The 21,653-nt window shown below is 43.8% G+C and overlaps 3 protein-coding genes across 7 annotated transcripts; all 3 read left to right on the top strand.

Moving 5' to 3' along the window:
• The first annotated feature begins 39 nt into the window (after positions 1-39).
• Positions 40-4,872, top strand: gramd2b (GRAM domain containing 2B). Of its 5 annotated transcripts, XR_003886714.1 has the most exons (16): positions 40-201; positions 493-612; positions 891-978; positions 1,200-1,269; positions 1,441-1,544; positions 1,620-1,715; positions 1,833-1,934; positions 2,080-2,160; positions 2,237-2,348; positions 2,473-2,601; positions 2,672-2,747; positions 2,852-2,956; positions 3,043-3,124; positions 3,974-4,062; positions 4,574-4,593; positions 4,664-4,872. XR_003886714.1 is itself a non-coding variant. In XM_011615372.2 (15 exons), exons 1-14 carry the CDS (start codon positions 110-112, stop codon positions 4,013-4,015), a joined length of 1,299 nt encoding a protein of 432 aa, XP_011613674.1. In that variant the 5' UTR covers positions 40-109; the 3' UTR covers positions 4,016-4,062; positions 4,574-4,872. The 5 variants fall into 5 exon arrangements, 4 of the variants coding, with proteins under 4 accessions (XP_011613674.1, XP_011613675.1, XP_011613673.1 ...); XM_011615372.2 differs by having other exon boundaries at positions 4,574-4,872; XM_011615373.2 differs by having other exon boundaries at positions 1,833-1,904; positions 3,974-4,872.
• Positions 4,873-5,949: 1,077 nt separating this feature from the next.
• Positions 5,950-14,880, top strand: LOC101069002 (solute carrier family 12 member 2-like). Its single transcript, XM_003974546.2, has 26 exons — positions 5,950-6,713; positions 7,482-7,604; positions 7,679-7,754; positions 8,059-8,154; positions 8,225-8,364; positions 8,448-8,558; positions 8,730-8,838; positions 8,926-9,053; positions 9,169-9,253; positions 9,393-9,541; positions 10,264-10,371; positions 10,498-10,621; positions 10,701-10,802; positions 10,900-11,055; positions 11,332-11,431; positions 11,508-11,619; positions 11,719-11,859; positions 12,418-12,524; positions 12,599-12,678; positions 12,766-12,906; positions 13,008-13,121; positions 13,208-13,319; positions 13,410-13,496; positions 13,584-13,719; positions 13,812-13,879; positions 14,318-14,880. Exons 1-26 carry the CDS (start codon positions 6,246-6,248, stop codon positions 14,451-14,453), a joined length of 3,309 nt encoding a protein of 1,102 aa, XP_003974595.1. The 5' UTR covers positions 5,950-6,245; the 3' UTR covers positions 14,454-14,880.
• Positions 14,881-18,025: 3,145 nt separating this feature from the next.
• LOC115247716 (peroxisomal NADH pyrophosphatase NUDT12-like) lies at positions 18,026-20,717 on the top strand. The gene is made up of 7 exons (XM_029830352.1): positions 18,026-18,271; positions 18,550-18,832; positions 19,211-19,481; positions 19,605-19,772; positions 19,949-20,062; positions 20,134-20,333; positions 20,508-20,717. The coding sequence occupies exons 1-7, from the start codon at positions 18,066-18,068 to the stop codon at positions 20,640-20,642; spliced, it is 1,377 nt and encodes a 458-aa protein (XP_029686212.1). The 5' UTR covers positions 18,026-18,065; the 3' UTR covers positions 20,643-20,717.
• Positions 20,718-21,653: the final 936 nt, after the last annotated feature.

Raw genomic sequence — 21,653 nt, 5'->3', positions numbered from 1 at the left:
CTCAGCATGACACCAGGAGAGCTCAGGACACGCCCACCAGGCAGGTGCAGCAGCAGCAGAGCAGCAGGCTGCAGGATCGGCACAGACACGCTGGACGCTGCGGGTTGTGATGACGGACCAGTGTATGACCCAGCAGGCGTTGCAGGAGGACGCCAGGAGGAGTCACAGATGCTGTTCAAAACACGTGGAAAGAGATATTCAGTGAGTGACTGGAGCCAACCTGGCAGATCTGAGGAAACATACAGGAATCAGCTGTAACATGATGGTTTGTTGGGGTTAAACTCCAGCCGAGGGGTTCAAGTCTGGCAGCCTGTGTCTGTCTGTGGACAGGAACATGATTGGGGTCATTCTCAGAGCTCTGGTGTTCACTTTGATCAGACGGGTACTCAGCACTGATTCTCATTAATGGTGAAACGTAAGACGTTACTAGAAACCACTGTGTGGATTGTTCACGCGTGTGATGTGCGACTGTTGTTTTGCTGCTGTTTGAAGTTCGGATGATGAAAACGTGAAGGAGCAGCACCGGTATGAGAGGTTGGTCAGTGATCCTCTGCAAGCCTTTGATTCAGAGCAACAGGAGAGTTCAGGCCGAAGGAAACCAGCGCTGGTCAGGTACACGGCAGTAACAGTCTCGTTAATTGGTGCTATCACTATAGTAACCCTGGCAATAACCAGACCCACTCTGATTTTCTGTCATTATGAAAAGAATGAAGCACTGTGGCTGATTTTTAATGACTTCTTCTTATGAAAAGTGAATTTTAAAATGTAAAACATGACTCAACTCAAAGCCGTATAACCGAATGCCTGTAGCAACAGGTGTTGCCGTCGTGTGTTACTTGCACAGTCAGCTGAAGTTTCTCTATCTGCGTCAATGTGTTCTGTGTTTGCAGGTCAAAGACTTTCGATCACTCCTTGTTGACTCACATCCCGACAGACTCGGACCCCAAGATAGAGAGAAAGAAGCCGCAGTACAGCCAGGTTGGCAGAGTGAAACAACCTCTGAGCAGAATTTTATTACAGCCATAAATGTTACAGCAGGGAATCTATCAGAGAGAGAGCTCAGAAGGGAGTCCTCCTGACTGGAACCATCAATGTGAAACTGGATCAGATTTCATGTCACCTCTGATGGAAATTTAAGCCTAAACCCCTTTTAAAACTCTCTTTGTGTGTGTGTGTGGCGTGTGTGTGTGTTTCTTCAGATCTCAAAGGGCAACAGCCAGTACCATAAAATATTTAAGGAAATCAGCAAAGAGGAGCAGCTCATCCAGAGTGAGTCTGTGACCATCAAACACTGGTGCTGCGTGTTAAAGATGTGACACCTGGACCACTACTTTGGCTCCTGTCTCTGACACTCAGAGCGCAGCTACACGTCGCCCACGCCGCTATCGTTGGTCCCAACTGAAACGACTGAGTCTTTTTTTGTTTTTACCTGTTTGTCAGGTTACACCTGCGCTCTGCAGAAGGACATCCTCTACCAAGGACGGATGTTTGTCTCCGCCCACTGGATCTGCTTCCACTCCAAAGTGTTCGGCAAAGACACCAAGGTGCCGGCGCAGCCTTTACAATCTGAACCCTTCCTGGTTTGCGGCTTCCCAGCTGACAGTTTTGTTGTTTGCCAGATCGCCATTCCCGTCGTGTCGGTCACTCACATCAAGAAGACCAAAACCGCCATTCTGGTGCCAAACGCTTTGGTGATCGCAACCGAAAACGATAAGGTCAGGAGGTCACATCGCTATGAGCTCACAGCCCCGATTTCTGATTGGGAAATGTTGAGAGTGGAATTCTTAGACAGGTTTAGGTGGAATTTCTGATCGGACGGCTCTTTTGTGCAGTATGTCTTTGTGTCCCTCCTGTCCCGAGACAACACCTACAAGATCCTGATGTCCATCTGTCCTCATCTGGAGGTAGGACAGATGTCCCACATGCAGCGAAACGTGAGGTTGGGTGCACGCTAGCACTCTTCATAGTCTTCATTTTCTTGTTGACATTTTCTTTTTTTATCCACCTTTTTGGATTTTGCGTTTTTTGTCGCATCACCTTTGAACTGTGGGAATGTCTAATTGTGGGAACGTGTTCTAGGACAAGAGTCCGTGCAGCAGCCCCATTCCCTCCTCGGCTGACAACAGCTTCAGAGGTCAGAGGTCACCCCACTTCTCACTGGTAGGCCAGACTTGGGCTTATCACATCACCAGACTGCTGGATTTGTAAGGAATGCTGATTCTCTGCATCTCTGAAGAGGTTTCCAGGTGACTTTGTGGATCTGGATGGAACGCTCAGACACAGGAGGCAGGAGTTGGAGGAGAGCAGCAGCTCCGACTCCCAAACCCCCGACTATGAGAAGATAGCAGGTATCTCCCACAAGCCACCACAGAAACAAGGATTCCAACCGTTCATGCAAACTCAAGAAAGGACTGAAGGATTTCTCCCACCTTCTCTCTGCTTTTCCTGGATCCTGTCTCCTCAATCCTTTAGAATTCTCTGTACCTCCTTTTCTGGATGTGGTGAAACACGCCGCTTCCCCTGAAAGTCCAGAGCATCAACACAAAGTAAAGAGGAAGAGCAAGCAGAGCTCAGAGAAACAGCACGAGTCACATCACACCGGTACAGATATTAAAATAACTCATTCCAACCAAGAAGTTGACAAATATTTGATTTATTTCCTTCTTTCCAGGCTCACAGCAGCTGACAAACAGGAGAACAGTGAAGACTGTTTCTGTCAACACTCTTCTGCTCGTCTGCTTGTTTCTGTGAGATTCATTCGTTTATATTTTGAAGAACGTTGCATCTCTGTCCATCTGCCGGTCTCTCCTTCACCGGTTGTGTGTGTGTGTGTATGTGTGTGTGTTCTCAGAGTGTGTGTCCTGCTCCTGTCTTCCTGTTACCTCGCCTTTAAGATCGCCTTACTGGAGCAGAAGCTGTCAACGCTCAGCTCCATCCAGGACTTCTCCCAACAGGAGTGAGTCTGGTCCATAGATTAGCATTTCCATAAATCAGAAATTCTGAACTTGTGTCTTTCTGCTTTGACTCGTGTGTGTTTCCCAGTAAAGACTTCCTGCAGGACACTGGTGTGAACGCAGACCCCTTCACTCAACTCCTGACCCTGAACCTGATAAAGCTGGAGAAGGTCAGTCTGCCTTTCTGGTCATTAATCGGTCCCTCATATTTAGACGGTGGGTATTAGAGATGATTGGTTTGGTCCATCAGGCCTTCGTTAACATGCAAACTCATGCAGAAGAGTTTGCAGACATATGTGTAACCGGACACTCGTTGCCTTTAATCATTGATAGTCAACGATCTGCTCAGACCAAAGCAGGAAGGTCAACCGTAAGAAGAGCTTTGTTGACACGTTGAGGTTGAAAACTGGGACCGTAAATCCAATTTGTGAGATTTATTTTGTAAAACAGGAGCCTGCTCAATACAAATAAAGCATTAAGTCAATAAATTGTGTTGAGTGGGGTCAAGATATTGGATTGTGAAGTATACAAATAGTTTATCAATTCATCAGTTTTATTATATAATTTACCTCATAATAGGTATGAGCTTTCTCATGAGTAGAAATAAACCTGTTATAGAAAAACATTGATTAGCATTTTAAGATGATTGAATATGATTTTTTTTTACTCTGTAAGAAATAAGAAGGGTTTTTCTGAAAGAATGAATAAAATAATCACAGTATATTGACATCATAGTTAATCAAAATCATTAAAAATAATCAGAAAACCTTTTCCCTGTTTCTGCTCAACTAGAAGTGTAAAAAAGCTAATTCAATTTCAATCTAAGAAAGAAATGCTCTGAAAATACTTAATGTCCTGAACCAGAATGGACAAAACAGACCATCGCAACCCTGATACAGATTAGTTGTTTAGTTTTCTCAGGAAACAAAATTATTTCTCCAGCAGATTATTTCCTGCCTAATATAATATTATTTACAACGTTTTGTCACAGAGCAATAACTTAATGTTGGTCCATTTAGGTTCAAAAGAGCCTGCAGAGACTTCTGGAAGAAGCGGTGTAAATGTATGTGACCAGTATCAACCACCAGTATCAACCTGTACACAAACTGTAAATATAAAAATATAAGAGTTGTTACAACATGACAATACTAACAAAGACTTTTTAAGATTTATTACAATACAGCTGATAAGCAATCAAATAAGAGGTTGAACAATTAAAAGTGAACAAACTGGATGTCACCAAGTGTCAGGAGGATAAGAACTTCTCTTTAACGCACAAGAACTTCTCTTAAACTCTTTTCATACTAATTGTACTGTAGACTCATTCTTCCGTAAAGCATCTTGAATCTTCAGAAATGTCCATTTATCCCCAAAGTAAAAATGAAATTTGTACTAACCAGAGTGGTTTTGATGTTTCGCTGACCATAAATGTGCAGTTTCATTGATGCAGAAGTGCTGTATCACTGTGTTTACATTAAATAGTTTTCTTGTGGAGAAATTTTAACTAATGATGAAGTAATACATACCTCAAAGGGCAAAAAATGCACCAATTATTCTGCTGGTATTCCAGATATGAACATTACTATGTGTTTTCCTGTTCTCTTCGCCTGTGCCAACAGATTAGAGGTGATTTACTAATCTCACCATCATTTTCTCTGGATTTAATAGCACAACCGCTGCTCTAAACAAAGAGTATTTGCATTTGATTACTGGGGACAAATGTGAAAACATGTTTCAGGACATACAAACCGGATTAATCAATTTGTCATCCGAAGACGACAAACACAAACATTTAAGAGTTAATGTTACAAAGAAAACTGTAAATAACCTATTTTAATAGATTTAATGATGTGATCCTGTTTCAGGTGTTGGTTACACATTTGCATGTTGAAATAAATTTTTTATTTTTGCTGTTTTGCTTCTGTTTTGTGGCTTTTTTCCTCCCTTTGTCTTCAGTCTGTTATGAGCGTGCATGTCATGAAGCGTATGGACATGCAGTTTCAAATATAACCACAGGGCGTCACTATTTTCAATGGTAACATCACCGGCGCCACAACAAAGGACAGAGGATCAGCTGCTCAGCTGCAAATGAAATATGTCGATGTAGTCTGAAATGTCACTCATCTGGAATATCCTCTCTTGTTCTGTTTTATTTACTTTCATTAAAAGTATTATTTATTTATAAATTAAAACTTACAACTGAGTCACAATTAGGAGTGAGATTTAGTATTGAAATACACAAAAACAAAGTGCATTACAAAAAAATAAAGGTGTCAAAACTACGTGTGTGTATCGTTCACTGATGGGCTTCAGCATCAAGTGCTCTGGCATGAAAGCAGCTGTTCTTCACTGTATGCTAATCTGTTTCACACAAGAGCCCGGACGCGCACGACTCACGCTGCACGTCAGTCTAGTCCGTGCGTGGATGTCTCAGAGCGTCACCAACAATGAAGACAAATGTCTTTGTTTTATGTTCCCAGGCACACGCAAACACACACGTTAACGTCTCTGTGTAGAATATTTTTGTGTATTTCAGGCATTTTCGAAAAAAAATGTTCCGATTATGAGTTTTGTGGGTTGAATTGGGGGAAAAAACAAAATCAACGTTTTCTAAAACGGTTGTTAATGGACTTATGCTGTTCTCAGAATGAAATTAAGCTCATCATCTTTTCTTCTTTTTGAAAGATGTTCTTTAATTTCTCGTCATCTCACGAACACGTGCCTTGGATGTGCCAGGACGCAGGCCAGAGATCGGTGCGTAATTGACACCAGCCGGTCGGTTTTGTTCTTCCTATCCGCTGTGTGTGTGTGTGTGTGTGTGTGTGTGTGTGTGTGTGTGTGTGTGTGTGAGAGAGCGAGAGAGAGAGAGAGAGAGAGAGACAGAGACAGAGAGACAGAGAGAGACAGAGAGACAGAGAGACAGACAGAGAGAGAGAGAGAGAGAGAGAGGAGAAGGAGAGAAAGAAGGTTGTGACAATAAACCTTTTGAGTCACCATCTGAGGGGACGGCGCGTTCGCCAACTCGCGGAGGGATGGACAGATGGAGATAGACAGATGTAGTCAAAGGGAGAAAGATTTGCACATCGCATACAGGACCTCGCATTCGGATGCTTTGGGCACTGATGAGGACCTAAGCAGAAGCTGTTGAAAGGAGTCTTTCTGCCTGTGTGCGCACCGGCTGCTTGGCACTCAATGATCCACTCTGCTGTCAGGACGTCCCCGTGTTCTCGGAGCAGGTGGTAACAGGTGTAACAGTTCGGTGGCAGGTGGTCTCTGCGGAAGCGCTGAAACATGTCGGGGCAGAATGAATCGCAGAGGAGCGACGGAAGCCGCTTCCAGGTGGATGTGGTGTCAGAAGCCTCCTCCGCAGAGCCCACTTCCATCCCTGAACAGGCTCCTGGTTCTCCCCCTGTTCCGGGCCCTACAGACGGATTCAAGCCCTCTGAGGAATCCAAAGGTCGCTTCAGGCTGGTGGGCTTTAGTGATCCGGGCGCGCTGGGAAGCGCGATGGACATCGGTCTGCCGCCTGATGTGTCCCATGAGCCGGACACGGCGAGGAGCGACTCAGTCAGTCTGCACTCGACGGGCACAGGACACACGCACATCTCCGACCACTCCAACACCTACTACATGAGGACGTTTGGACACAACACCATAGATGCGGTGCCCAACATCGACTTTTACCGGCAGACGGCTGCGTCCTTCGGGGAGAAGCTGAGCCGACCGTCGCTATCGGAGCTCCACGATGAACTTGACAAAGTAAAGTAAAAAAAAAAAAAAAACTACACCAACTAGAAAAGCTTAATACAACATTTTAGAATGTTGCTGCACGATTAAGCGTCAATTTAGAAATGTAGTTTATAACAGCTACTATAACCTAAATGTATTTAAGCTTACAACACACACCGTCTCGGGCTAAACTGGATGGTAATAGGTTTGGATAGGTTTGGATAAAAGTGTCTCGAGAATCTTTTAGTTCTTTGAATGCATTTTTAAAATATTTATCTGAACAAAACATAGCAACAGTAATTATGCTTGACAGTAATATACAGTTCTACTTTCTGACCCTGAGTGGGCTCATGACATCATAAGATAGAGGCTCACGCGCGCACGCGCACACGCGCACAATGCTGCCTTTCATGCCCCTGCAGTTGTCCCCTGTCGTGCTCCCACTCCTCTGTTACAACAAGGTAACATAGACCTACATTGTCTGCTGGTGCACAGCTGACGTGGTGTGAATGACGTCAGAAGACGCTTTGGGCTCTCTGAGACTTCCCGAGAATTTCCCAATATCCACGTATCTACTCGAACAAGCACAAGCAATATCTAAAACATAAATTAACTCAATAAACGGATGTCTCTTTCACCATCTGATCAGGGCAAAGCTGGGGTCTGGGAACCTCCTCACACTCCAGGGCCCACAGAACAGTGGAGGCACCGGAAGCTGCAGACGTCTATGAGAACATCTGATATTCAGTTCAACCACACTTAAACTGTGTTTCCATCTATGTTGCGATTGATTTTCAGGAACCGTTTGAGGACGGACTGGCTAACGGCGAGGAGCCGTCAGCAGCAGAGGAAGCGGCGGCCTTGGCGGCGAAGGAGAGGAAAGGTGGAACTGTGAAGTTTGGTTGGGTCAAAGGGGTCCTGGTACGTGAGACGCTCCTCTGAATGAAAAAGCGAGACTCTGTGTCAAAGGCTGAACATTACAAACTGTGTTATAGATCCGCTGCATGTTGAATATCTGGGGTGTGATGCTCTTTATCCGAATGTCCTGGATTGTGGGACAGGCTGGAATAGGTCAGTACAAACAAATCTGCATCCACAGTCCTCATTTCTTAGTAATAACAATATAATCATCTGAAATTCTGAATACGCAAGACACGATTTGTCTGTCCGATAAATCCAGCACCTAGTGTGTGTCCTGATATAACTCCGCTCTGTGACACATTTTACTCTACCGAATCGTTATCAGAGTAAACACACAGCAAGTCAGCAGTTCTCCCCTATGAGGACAGATCTTATGTCTTCTAAATCACATACGACGCTTTTTAAATGCACCTCTCATGGGTTTGCTTGTTTGTTTCCTCTGTGTGTGTGCTAGGACTAACCATTGCCATCATTCTGATGGCCACGGTGGTCACTACCATCACCGGCCTCTCCACATCTGCCATAGCAACCAATGGCTTCGTGCGCGGAGGTGAGACCATGAATGTTCACATGTTGCCTGATGCATTATGAAAGAAAGTGATCACACTTGTGTGTCGCAGGAGGAGCGTATTATTTGATCTCCAGGAGTCTGGGGCCGGAGTTCGGAGGCTCCATCGGACTTATCTTCGCCTTTGCAAATGCTGTGGCCGTCGCCATGTACGTCGTGGGCTTCGCGGAGACGGTTGTCGAGATGCTTAACGTGAGACATAGATTGACTGTTCGTCCATGAGTCCATCCCTGCCGCTGTGATAAACTTGCTTCTGCCTTGCCTGCTGGCTGCAGAATGTTGACGCCCTGATGACCGATGAACTAAACGACATTCGCATCGTCGGGACTCTGACCATCATCCTCTTGCTGGGAATCTCTGTGGCTGGGATGGAATGGGAAGCCAAAGTATGTCCTATTGAGCAACACATTCAGAAAGTTGTGGCTGGAGGATCGAGTAATAGCCAAGATATTGGTCGAGATGTCCCCATTTATATCAGGAAAACATCCATAGACCATTTAGTGGTGACTCTCTATTGGCACTACCAACAGACTTCTTCCCTTCCCTCTCTTCCTCAGGCTCAGATTGTACTTCTGGTCATCCTTCTGGCGGCCATTGTTAACTATTTCATAGGAAGTTTCCTGTCTATAGAAAGCAAAGAACCCAAAGGATTCTTTGGTTACCACAGTAAGTCACTATTTTCCCCCACAAACTTGTTTGTTCTGTGATATACTGAGAAATTTAAATCAGCGACCTAAAATTATCCGTCTCCAGCTTCCATTTTTGTAGAGAACCTGGGTCCGGATTTTAGAGACGACGAGACGTTCTTCTCTGTATTTGCCATCTTCTTCCCCGCAGCCACGGGGATCCTGGCTGGAGCTAACATCTCTGGAGACCTCAGCGTAAGTTTGATGTCGTGCACATTACTTTTTATGTCAGGAGGGATTAGAATGAGGCAGTTGCCTCTGAGCAACTGAGCTGGGCAGCAACTAAACCTGAACCTGTTCTTGTCTCCAGGACCCTCAGTCAGCAATACCGAAAGGTACTCTGCTGGCCATCGTCATCACAGGCATCACTTATGTGTTTGTTGCCATATCTGCAGGTAATATATAACTAATTTTGATAAAATGGGAGATAAATCAATGTGCAGGCAGCACTAAATTTGATTAGATTTAAATTGATTTACATTCTCAGACCTGTGGACCAGCCTTACCTGTGGTTGTTCTGATCTTCTGCCTCAGGCTCCTGCATGGTCAGAGATGCCACAGGAGACCACAACGACACGGTGAGCGACACAGTGAACTGCACCGACGCTGCCTGCATGCTCGGGTACGACTTCTCCATCTGCAAAGAGGGGGGCTGTCAGTACGGCCTGATGAACAACTTCCAGGTAAATTAGCAGCGCTCATGCTCAAACATTCAATAGAAACTATTTGCATATGAACCACAAATCTTTAAGTCAATTTTGTTCTGTATCATTTCCTGTTGCTGTAATCGGGATTATTTTTTAAATCTGTGTGTGTGTGTGTGTGTGAGAGAGAGAGAGAGAGAGAGAGAGAGAGAGAGAGAGAGAGAGAGAGAGAGAGAGAGAGAGAGAGAGAGCTGTTCCCAAACAAAGTGTAGCTATGATAATACTGACTGTTGTTTAGAGTCACAAGGTTCTTTGGCTGAGAGCTGAATGAAAGCATTGACAGGATCCACCTACACGCACACACACACACACACACACAAACACACACACACACACAAACACACACACGTTGTTTTATCATGATTCTTGTTTATATTTTGCTTCTCTATGATTTCGTTTGTGTGTCTGAGACACACAGATGAGATGCATGAATTTGACATCGGTGTGTTTCTGATCCGTTTACATGCTGACAGATGTCCTGTAATGCTGGTAGGTACTGAATGCTGTTAGAAGAAGATCAGGAAGCACTGTCCTGAGCTGCAGCTTTGGGCTGACTGTTGCTTATGATGACAGTGTTGTGGGAACCTTGACATTGTTGCACTCTTGATGAGATGTCCTACTGGTTGAGTCGCTGCACAGCTTTTCTGAAGGATTAGGCACATGTGTAAAGATACTTGCTTGTGAATTTGTTTGTCGCGCAGGTGATGAGTTTGGTGTCAGGCTTCGCACCTCTGATTTCTGCAGGGATTTTTTCCGCCACTCTGTCCTCCGCACTGGCGTCGCTGGTCAGTGCACCCAAAGTCTTCCAGGTCAGATAATCCAGCCACATTTTCAAAAAATATATATTAGCAGGAAGCAACACTGTCACTATTATTTTATCCACAACAAAAACCTTTCAAGAGAAAACCAAGTGTCGTATGTTGCCGTTATCCCAGGCTCTGTGTAAGGATAACATCTATCCAGGACTAGGTGTGTTTGCAAAGGGTTATGGAAAGAACAATGAACCTCTCCGTGCTTACGTCCTGACCTTCTGCATCGGCCTCGCTTTCATTCTGATTGGTAGGCTCTGTTCCATCCAAACACAATCTTTTGGATTTTAATGGTTTAATGCTGATGCTCTCTCAATGCTGTCTTTCAGCTGAATTGAACATCATCGCACCCATCATCTCCAACTTTTTTCTGGCCTCTTATGCTCTGATAAATTTCTCCGTCTTCCACGCGTCCTTAGCCAACTCTCCGGGTAAATTAAGCAAACATGTCAATGTTAATATTTATTGCACCTTTTCGTTGTCCTGCTGCTACATCTCCTTTCACGTCCGCATCATCTGTCGCCACAGGGTGGCGCCCAAGCTTCAAGTACTACAACATGTGGGTGTCACTTGCGGGGGCGATCCTGTGCTGCGTGGTCATGTTTGTCATCAACTGGTGGGCCGCTCTGGTCACTCTGCTCATCGTCCTCGCCCTTTATATTTACGTCTGCTATAAGAAGCCTGGTAAATACAAAAGAAAATTAATGTACGAATAATACTTTGATCATAAAAACAAGTCAAACAACTAAAGCTGAAATCATGCCAACAAGAAAAAGAGCATTGGTAAACCCAGTTTGAAGCAAATGAGCAGTTCTACTACCGACCACGACGTGCTGCCGGTGTTGACCTCGCACATCTTTATTTTCACACCAGCGTCTGAAATCCATCTGAAATTGAAGTCATTTAAAGACCATCGTCCAAAATCAGCATCACCAATCTGTTTTTTCTGATCCTGTGCAGATGTGAACTGGGGTTCATCCACACAGGCTCTGATCTACAACCAAGCCTTGACTCACTGCCTGAACCTCACTGGTGTCGAGGACCATGTGAAGAACTTCAGGTGTGGATGAAAGTAACAACAATCACTCAGATGATATTGATACAACTGTGAATATGAAGGTGAGCATCATTTACAGGCCTCAGTGTTTGGTTCTGACCGGATATCCAAACTCTCGGCCAGCTTTGCTTCAGCTGGTTCATTCTTTCACCAAGAACGTCGGCCTGATGGTCTGTGGTCATGTCAGGACTGTACGTACAGGAGCTTTACCAAACATTTCATCCTGATTAACTCCATTTGAGTGTTCCGGTCCTCTGTCTTCTCCAGTCACCTCCCGTATCTCTGTTCAGGTGTCCCGACGGCCAAACTTTAAGGAGCTGTACCAGGATCGCGCCCGCTGTCAGAACTGGCTGAATAAAAAACGCATGAAAGCCTTCTACTCTACAGTTTTCGCTGACAATCTGAGACATGGGACACAGTTCCTTCTGCAGGTAGGAACAACGTCTATATAATACAAAATATTCCATGTAAAAATACTTAATGTCAATTGATTGTACACTCATTGTTTAAACCTGCTTTGGGAATCCAAATCAGATAAATAAATTATCTATTATATTAATCCATATAGATTGAGCACATTAAAGACACATGAAATGGTGAAGAAAGACTTAAATGAAAGCTGAGTGCAGTACTTACGTTTAATTCATTATGCATGAATCTAAGTGACGGCTGAAGGATTTGACCATTTTAATGTGCCTCTCTAATGCAAAGCAGAGAACTGGGGGAAATGTAGTAAAAATGCTCCAAGTAAAGTTCAGCATCCAAAGGATCAGTCAGAGAAGGGGGAATAGAATCTAAAATGTTATGGTAAATGCAAAGGTGAGAACTGCTTTGGGACATGACACAAACTGCCAAAATAAAACATGAAGTGCTAAAATCAAAGCCTAAACTATTGCTAACTGCTAACTCTCCTGTTTCAAACAGAAAAGTTGTCTGAAAAGCTGAATTAGGCTGAATTTAAGTCCTGTTCTCTGTTTCATTACCTTCAGGCTGTCGGTTTGGGTCGTCTAAAGCCGAACACGTTGGTCATGGGATTTAAGAACAACTGGAGTGATGGAGACATGAGACATGTAGAGATTTACATCAACACTATACAGTAAGACCTGAAGTTATTGGTCAACGAATCAAACATGGTTAAGGTTAAGGGTAACAAAATGTCCTGTCTTCCAGCGATGCCTTTGATCTGCAGTTTGGGGTTGTGATCCTACGACTGAAGGACGGGCTGGACATCTCTCACATTCAGGGACAAGGTACACCTGCCTTTAACTGTATTTACAAGAGCTTCGACATGGACTGCTATAGAATAATGTGTCCATCTCCTCTTTTGTCCCTCCCAGATGATCTGATGTCATCCCAGGAGAAGCCGCTAACTAGCAGTAAGGAAGTTGTGATTTCGGTCAGTCTAGCTAAGGACTCCGACTCGGACTCTAGTCCTTCAAAAACCACCAGCAACCAGAGCAGCCTGCTTAACATCAGAGGTGAAACCCAGAGCTCCTCTGTCTGATACAAAGAAGAAGAGGAGACGTCACGTTATAGAGTTTATTGGCCCTTATGTTGTGTCATATGATGTGATTTACAGAGTCCAAGTCTCCTCTCAGTCAGACTGACCAGCGTCTGCTGGAGAGCAGCCAGCAGTTCAAGAAGAAACAAGGCAAAGGAACCATCGACGTCTGGTGGTTGTTTGATGATGGGGGTTGGTTTTCATGAAATACTCAGACTCGACATCAACATCCGCGCAAGACCTAATCAAGAACTAATCAAGCATGTTTGTGATTGCAGGTCTGACTCTGCTCATTCCCTTCCTGCTCACTAACAGAGGCAAGTGGGGTGACTGTCGGATCCGCGTCTTCATTGGCGGCAAAATCAACCGGATCGATCACGACCGTCGAGCGTGAGTTGTATCACCTGTTGTGGTTCTCTATAACAGGTGAACCTATATTCTAAGAATAGCCTATGCATCTGTGCGCATCCTTCAATCCAGGATGGCCACACTGCTCAGCCGGTTCAGGATTGACTTCTCAGACATCATCGTCCTTGGAGACATCAACACCAAACCCAAGAAACACAAGTAATGACCTCTATGACCGCAGTGGCGTTGGTTTGCTGTCAGTTTTCAGCATATTATTGCATTAGAATTTGCTTTGTCTTTTCAAAGTAAGCTGACATTTAAAGAGCTGATTGAGCCATACAGGCTGAAGGAGGACGATATGGAGCAGGAGGCCGCAGAGAGGCTGAAGGCCCAGGAGCCCTGGAGAATCACTGATAATGAGCTGGAGCTCTACAAGGCCAAGGTCTGCTTATCTCTGACCAATCTACCGCTGATATGGTAGAATTACACACCAAAAGGAACGTTAACAGGAACAAACTGTGTGTGATCTTTCAGACCAACCGACAGATCAGGCTGAACGAGCTGCTGAAGGAACATTCCAGCACAGCAAAACTTATTGTCATGTAAGAACTTCAGGTTCTATATTTGATTTGATTTCTTTATTTTATATTCTGGCTCATCATCATATTTCAGTTTAGAGGCATTAAGGAGAATGCTATCAGAATTTGTAGGCTTGGTTCTCTTTAGGACAAACCTACTCATTAAAAAAAATGTTAATAACACACTGTTACACTAATGTTTGAACTGGGTCATTATATTAATATTACTGAAGAATCAAGAAGGCAACAACAGTTGTGGAGGTTATGGCTTTTTAAACTTATACTCATACTTGCTGAGTCAGTTGTGCCCAAGTAAACTAAAATATACCGTACTATACTTTAATAAAAGTGAGAGTCTACTGTGCATTTAGAAGTGCTTCATTTATTAAATGTCAAGAAAAATGTTGTATTGATGGATCACATGTACAAGTAAATTCTGTCTACCTTTCTGTCTGTGTCTAGGAGTATGCCATTGGCCAGGAAGGGCACAGTGTCCAGTGCTCTTTATATGTGCTGGCTGGAAACGCTGTCCAGAGACGTCCCTCCTCTGCTGCTGGTCCGAGGGAACCACCAGAGTGTCCTCACCTTCTACTCGTAACACACACTCACAAATATGCAGCGCTCACACATATAGTGCCAATGTTTATTAAAGCATTACAGCCCCAGCACAAACAGCCTATGGTCACAATTTTGGACCGAACTAATTAAAAAAATCTTATTTTTTAACTTTGTTAACACTTCCATTTTATATAGTCTGTCATTTTTTGTATGCATAAATAAGAGTAAATCAAATTATTAACTTATTTTGTCTGACTTTATGTATTTATATGACAAAATGAAGATTGCAAAATGTTTGTTGTGAAATGATGAGATGTTTTCATGAAATTTGTATTGCTTGTAACATTTTGAAAATAATGCTTCTTCAGTTCTGAAGAAAATCAGAACTGAAGAAGCATTCTGGATAGAAGGCGAAACGTCTTCAAAAGAGAAGAAAAACAGTCCAGTTGACACAGAAAACAACCTTGGATAACTATGACCTGGATGACTGAGAATCTACACAGACATTATTTTGAAAAGGTTTTATTAAAGTATTAACAAAACCATGTTTCTGTTTCTGGAAATGAAATGAAAGCAGAATGAGAAGACGTTGCATTTGTGTCAATGGAAACATGAAAATTAAGAAAGACTGTTGAGAAGGCTGTACCTGAAGACACCGCAGCTGTTTCTTTTGTTCTGGTGGACTTGAATGCAACACCAAACACCAAACTGCTTACTGTTCAGATGGAAGGTCAGACTTTCTTCTTTTTAACCCTAATTTGGAAATCAAAGCCGCCTCATTGGAAGATGACCAGCTGATTGGCTTTGGCTCTCAAGCCAGGAGCACTTGGAAAGACAGCGTCCCAGGGACATGAATGTCGCTGCAGTACTCCAATCAATCTATCAATAAACCAATCAAACAATCTTTATTTATATAGCATCTGTTACAATCAAAATTGTTTCTAGGCGCTTTACAGAATCCCAGGGCCTGACCCCTAACAAACAACAGTGGCAAGGAAAAACTGCCCTTTAAGAAACCTTGAGCAGGACCAGGTTCATCTGGACCCTCTTGCTGATGGCTGGCTGGGTAGAGAGAGGAGAAGGGGGGGAGGACAGGTAGAGGAGAGAATAGGTAGAAAACATAGAAATAAGTTATATTAATTAAAATAAATTGCCGGTAGAGTTGAGTTGAGTGGGTCAGTGGGGTCGGTGGTCAGTAGATCAGCATACAACTATGAAGGCGGCGATACCTGTAGATGAATACAGGGGGAGCAGAAAAACTACGGTACACAAGAAATAACATCACTGATCTAATTGGAGAGGAGAGGAGAGGAGAGGAGAGGAGAGGAGAGGAGAGGAGAGGAGAGGAGAGGAGAGGAGAGGAAACCATGACCCAGTGGGGTGACAGAGGCCTAACAGGTGATCATGTTTCTACCCTGGCAGCCTAGGCCTATAGCAGCATAACTAAGATGTTAACCTAATAATTAGGTTAATGACTGGAACTACAGAATTAGTGATAATAAGATTTTTCAAAGAGCTAGGTTTTAAGATTAATCTTAAAAGTAGAGATGGAGTCAGCCTCCCGTACCTGGACAGGGAGCTGGTTCCATAGCAGGGGGGCCGGGTAGCTAAATGCTTGGCCTCCCATTCTACCCCTAGAGACTCTGGGGATCACAAGTAAGCCAACATTCTGAGAGCGGAGCGGTCTCTTGGGATGATAAGGTGTCACTAGCTCCTCCAGGTAGGATGGAGCTAAGCCTCTGAGGACCTGGTAGGTCAGAAGAAGAATTTTTAAAAATCATTCTAAATTTAATGGGCCAATGAAGAGATGCCAGTACAGGAGTTATGTGATCTCTTTTGTCAATACCTGTCAGAACTCTAGCTTCCGCATTTTGGATCACCTGGAGACTTCTGAAAGAGTTGTTTGGACACCCTGATAATAAAGAATTACAATAGTCCAGCCTGGAAGTAACAAATGCATGGACTAACTTTTCAGCATCATGCCGCGTCAGTAGTTTCCTGATCTTTGCGATGTTTCTCAGGTGAAAAAAGGCACTTCTAGAGACTATTTTGATGTGTGAGTTAAAGGACAAGATTTTGGTCAAAAGTTACTCCAAGATTCTTCACAGAGAGACTAAATGCTATGGAGATACCATCTAGTGATAATGTGATCTAATCTATCCCTGAGAGGTTCAGGACCAAACAACATGACCTCAGTTTTTCCTGTATTAAGGAGAAGAAAATTTGAAGACATCCCGGACTTTATTACTTTAAGACAGGTCTGAAGCTTCACTAACTGCTCTGTCTCTTCTGGTTTCATGGATAGATATAGCTGAATGTCATCAGCATAACAATGAAAATCTATTCCATGCTGCTGAATAATGTTTCCTAAGGGAAGCATGTACAAGGTGAAAAGGATTGGTCCAAGTACAGAACCTTGTGGAATGCCATGGGCATGAGCAAACTGGTATCTATCTGATAAATACAATCAAAACCAGTGTAGTGCTGTCCCTTTAATCCCAATCATATGTTCCAGTCTATGTAACAGGATGCTGTGATCAACTGTATCAAAAGCAGCACTGAGATCCAGCAGAACCAGCATAGAAACCAGCCCATGATCTGAAGCTATAAGAAGATCATTAGTAACTTTATTAAGTGCTGTTTCTTTGCTGTGGTGAGCTCTAAAGCTTGACTGAAACAACTCAAACAGGCTGTTTCTCTGCAGTTACTCCAGTAACTGAGTCACCACGACCTTCTCAAGAATTTTAGAGATAAAAGGAAGGATGGATATTGGCTTATAATTTGCTAACATTTCAGGATCCAGTGAATCGTCAGAGTCCTGGTTCATACCCCACCACGTGGTCCACCAGAATGGGAAGGACAGAGTATTCTTTGACTGCACCTTCCGCTACCGGGGGCAGTCTCTGAATGAACTTTTACTGCTCAGAGTACCCCTACTTGGTGTTCTGCTGAGGTTCTGCCAGCACTCAGATCCGACTGCAGAACTACGAGAGCTGAGGTTTATCTGTTGAGACATGCAGAGGAATAGGGAGCCCCCGGTACCGGAACCACTGCTGAGCACCTTCCTCACCAAAGTCAAAGAGATACTGAATGGTAAACCTCTTGGATACATCTCAGTGGATGCCGCCGATCCTGACCCGTTCACACCACGCGTGCTACTCACAGGATGGTACAACCCTTTACGCTGCAGGTCATATGCAACCCCAACAGTGTCCTAGGGACCTGTCCGCAGAGGTATAGCCAGGTGCTTGCTGACAACTTCTGGCTGACCTTCATCCAACGTGACCTACCAAATCTGGAAGGTCAGTCCAAATGGCGGGACAGTGAGGGTCAGCTGGCCCGGGGCCTGGTGGTTCTGCTAGTTGATCCGCAGCATCCACTGAGATTCCGCTTGCATGGGGGGCTGAGATCAAAGACCACAACTACTTACTTGATCCTGTAGGGATTAAAGCCAGGGGGCCTTTGATCGCCAAGCATACTTATCTAGTGTTTGACCACTGTTTCGTGACTGCTTTTACCTTTAGTCACAAAAACCAACGTCATATTGGCCTAAGGCTGTCTCATGTACACTGTATGTTAGTGCCTCTGGTAACCAGTTCAGAGGAAAGAAGAGGACCATCACATTAGTCTTATACTTTCTGCAGCTGCTACAATGGCAAGCCTCCCGCTGACTGCAAAGGAGCAGATGATGGAGAGATTTCTCATTGCTGCAGCCCGAGGAGACCTACCCCAGATGAGGATACTGCTGACCCATATCCTGTCACTCATCAACCAGACAGGTTACAGTGGCTGGACAGCGCTGATGCTCGCTGCTCGCAATGGACACTACAATGTTGTGGAGGCGCTGCTCTCTCAAAGGTACAATAAGCTCATTTTTTTTGCATCAACAAAAACTGTAGCAAGACTACAGTTAAGACTAAATGTAAAATACTGAATTGTCATCTGCTATTTATAATTTGGCTTTCAACCACATTTGATATTTGATGAAACCTGAACAATTCAACCTGCAGTTATACATCATTTCTCTGATAAAGCAGTTACAGTATAGCTCTAGAATGAGTTTTCATTGTGTTGTTTCTGTTGGATCTTTGGATATTTATTCATGTACTTACGGTACTGCTTTTTCTTTGTAAAAGCTTTGACAAGTTGCCAGTGAACAGTTCCTCGCAGACTGCCTACGATATCGCCAAGTTCTGGGGCCACAGCCACATTTCCAACCTCCTAGCCAAGGCAGATAACAGCTGCAGTGGAGTCTTGCCGGAGCTTTATTTCTGCAGAGAAACATTGGACCGACAGAGTGATAAGAGGACAGACAAGACCTGGTTAGAGGCTCAACAAAGTGACCCAAATACCGTCTATCTGCTTTTCTCCAATGTCAACCCGATGGTCAGCAGGTGTGAGTTGGACAAGAGTTCAGAGGTTTGTAGTTGATGGCTAGTTAAACTAGTTCTTCTTGTTTGGCATTGTGATTTCAGACTGCGCCCTGTCTAGTGTAACGTTTAAGGCTCTGCACTGTGTATTTGTGCCCAGAGAACAATTATGACCGAACATATACATTATTTTGTTCCAATTGTCAACTTTTGACAGTGGCAATGCCCAAAAACAACCATGAAAAAACTGAATCGCTAAGGCATGTCAAATGATCTGGAGCAGTCTGACTAAACCCTTTCTCATTCAGCATATTCTTTAAGCTTTTTACAAATTAATTTTACTTTTATTTTGTTTACATAAAACAAATTTACATAAAACAATTAAAAGTTTATCATGCTGAACTGATAACAACTGTTGCTCTATCAGGTTCCCAACAAGTTGTGTCGGTTCAGGTATGACGGAGTCAAAGACCTTATTCAGAAACCCAAGACCAAGCTCATCTTTCTCGGAGTGGAGAAAAAGAAACCGCCTTCCTCATGCTCTCAGGTACAGGAGGGCTCCTGGGAGCCTCCTGCCTGGTTTGCCGTCGGGACAGACGAAGATGCCACTGAACTTCTGAAACGCTGCAGAGAAAATAACTGTTTCTTCCCCAAGTCAACCAACAGAAACCTGCTGAAGTACAGCGAGGAAGAAGCTGGTGACCATGTTTAATCAAATTTCTTCTTTTTCTTAAATCTGAACAGTAAATTTAACAACTCTGTTCACTGTGGTAAATTGAATCTCAACATATATGATTTCATTTTGAGTGGTTTTCCTCCAGGAATTGTGGCGCATGCTCGATCGGTGCTGGTTTGGCACGATCGCTACAGCTTCTGTCCAACATGTGGCAGTGGCACGAGTCTGGAGGAGGGAGGACACAAGAGGAGATGCCTAAACTCGGAGTGCAGGAGCCTGAAAGATGGGTACAACACCTGCAATCCACGAATCGGTATGAGGCTTCTGGCCCTTTGCTTCATTATGTCCTGTTGTTAACAGAACAGTTCAATTGAGAAGAGTTCCTGTTCTTAATCCAGTTCTAGGTTTAGATTACATGAAGATGTGAATGAAGACTGAATTATTTAATCTGTGGTAGTGAAGCTATTTTTTCACCTTATGTCTTTCTAGACCCAGTTGTGGTCATGCTGGTAGTCCACCCAGATAGAAACCAGTGTTTACTGGGAAGGAAGAAGAGCTTTCCTGTTGGCATGTTCTCCTGTTTGGTTGGATTCATAGAACCTGGTAATGAAACCTCACAAACCCTGAAACACAGTTAATGACTCGGACCCTGACCTGCTTCACCTCTGCTGCAGGTGAGGCCATTGAGGATGCAGTGAGGAGGGAGGTGGAGGAGGAGAGTGGAGTGAAGGTTGGACGAGTTTGGTACATCTCCTCTCAACCCTGGCCAATGCCCTGCAACCTCATGATTGGATGCCTCGCCATCGCCATCTCGACCGACATCAGAGTGGATCAGAATGAGATTGAGGAAGCTCGGTGGTTCACACAGCAACAGGTGCACGCATCACAAATCTCCATTGCTCTCTTTGTCCAAAATTGTTAATTGTTGAATAAAGCAAGTGGACAAATTTAAAAGATTACAGGTTTGCATCATTAGAATATTAAAAAAAAATCACATGTGATCATAAACGTCTTTATTAAAATACCATGAAAACATTTATTTATCTAGATTGCTGAGTCTTTGCACAGAGGAGCCAATCCAACCTTGATGCTCCCTCCCAATCAGACCATCGCCCACAAGCTGATCAGATACTGGATCTGCAAGAACGCCAACCTTTCGTACCGACCACCTCTGGACATTTGAACTGTGTATGTTTCTCAACACAACAGGGAGGTTCAGGTTCGAACCACTGACCAAATCAAAAACCAGAAAAACCTGATTAAATATAACATTTCCTATTTATGTCTGTAGATTCTCAATTACCGAGGTCATAGTTTTCCAAGGTAGTTTTCTGTGTCAACTGGACTGTTTTTCTTCTCTTGTGAAGACGTTTCGCCTTCTATCCAGAAGGCTTCCTTAAGTACTGAACTCTCTGGGGACAGCGCTTGAAAATATTGCCCTTGTGGACCGTTAGCATGCTAATGTGGTGCACCCCAAAGACTTAGTATATATATATTTTTTAGAATCAATATGACTCCCTACATAAATGATTCTATTGCCACAACGCCACCCTAGGAATTCCATCTGGAGAGTGATTGTTAAAGCGCACAAGTCATTACTAATGAGGGTGGGAGACTGGTCCAATGTACAAGAGTTAATTATTTTATTTGCGGATATTTTCTCTAACAGTAATCACTAAAATACACTCACGCACCCATTCACACACACTCAAACGTGCAGATAATCAAGTCAAATTCACAATACTCGTCCTTAAAAGCACCAGCCCACACAGGGTAGGATTGATAACAACTAATTAGAAAATAGGAAACGTACACACAATAATGGAACCCAAATAAACATACAAAAATAACGCACACAACACACAAAGAAAACAATTAATCAAACCCAAATAAACTTGCAAAGTAACCCACACAATAAATGAAAAAACAACATAAGTCAACCCCTAATCCCCCCAAACAAAATTACATTAAACCAAGAAAAACTGATCCTATTCCTCCTAGAGGCGCAGTTCACACACACGCACACGCACACACACACGTCGAAACTTGTGCCACACACAATGATACTTCTCAGAGTGAGGACAGGAGTGATGCAGAAGAGCGCAAGGTTGAAGCCATGCGTGATGAACCATGAACGCGGATGGCAAAACAGCAGCCGGCCAACAGCAGCAAGAGGGAAGCGCACCAGAGCCGG

The sequence above is a fragment of the Takifugu rubripes genome, chromosome 21, assembly GCF_901000725.2.
Source record: "Takifugu rubripes chromosome 21, fTakRub1.2, whole genome shotgun sequence".
NCBI classification, from domain to species: domain Eukaryota; kingdom Metazoa; phylum Chordata; class Actinopteri; order Tetraodontiformes; family Tetraodontidae; genus Takifugu; species Takifugu rubripes.
Note: the sequence above shows the minus strand (reverse complement) of the source record. Positions and strands in the feature narration are given on the sequence as shown.

What these genes read in the sequence shown, in the direction of transcription:
- gramd2b (XM_011615372.2), top strand. Translation starts at nt 110, where the DNA reads ATGACGGACCAGTGTATGACCCAGCAGGCGTTGCAGGAGGACGCCAGG. An exon ending in AGGAAACCAGCGCTGGTCAG is followed by an intron (nt 613 to 890) that starts GTACACGGCAGT and finishes CTGTGTTTGCAG; the next exon opens with GTCAAAGACTTTCGATCACT. An exon ending in ACCTGATAAAGCTGGAGAAG is followed by an intron (nt 3,125 to 3,973) that starts GTCAGTCTGCCT and finishes TGGTCCATTTAG; the next exon opens with GTTCAAAAGAGCCTGCAGAG.
- LOC101069002 (XM_003974546.2), top strand. Translation starts at nt 6,246, where the DNA reads ATGTCGGGGCAGAATGAATCGCAGAGGAGCGACGGAAGCCGCTTCCAG. An exon ending in GTTGGGTCAAAGGGGTCCTG is followed by an intron (nt 7,605 to 7,678) that starts GTACGTGAGACG and finishes ACTGTGTTATAG; the next exon opens with ATCCGCTGCATGTTGAATAT. An exon ending in ACAGCAAAACTTATTGTCAT is followed by an intron (nt 13,880 to 14,317) that starts GTAAGAACTTCA and finishes GTCTGTGTCTAG; the next exon opens with GAGTATGCCATTGGCCAGGA.
- LOC115247716 (XM_029830352.1), top strand. Translation starts at nt 18,066, where the DNA reads ATGGCAAGCCTCCCGCTGACTGCAAAGGAGCAGATGATGGAGAGATTT. An exon ending in GAGGCGCTGCTCTCTCAAAG is followed by an intron (nt 18,272 to 18,549) that starts GTACAATAAGCT and finishes TCTTTGTAAAAG; the next exon opens with CTTTGACAAGTTGCCAGTGA. An exon ending in GGTTGGATTCATAGAACCTG is followed by an intron (nt 20,063 to 20,133) that starts GTAATGAAACCT and finishes CCTCTGCTGCAG; the next exon opens with GTGAGGCCATTGAGGATGCA.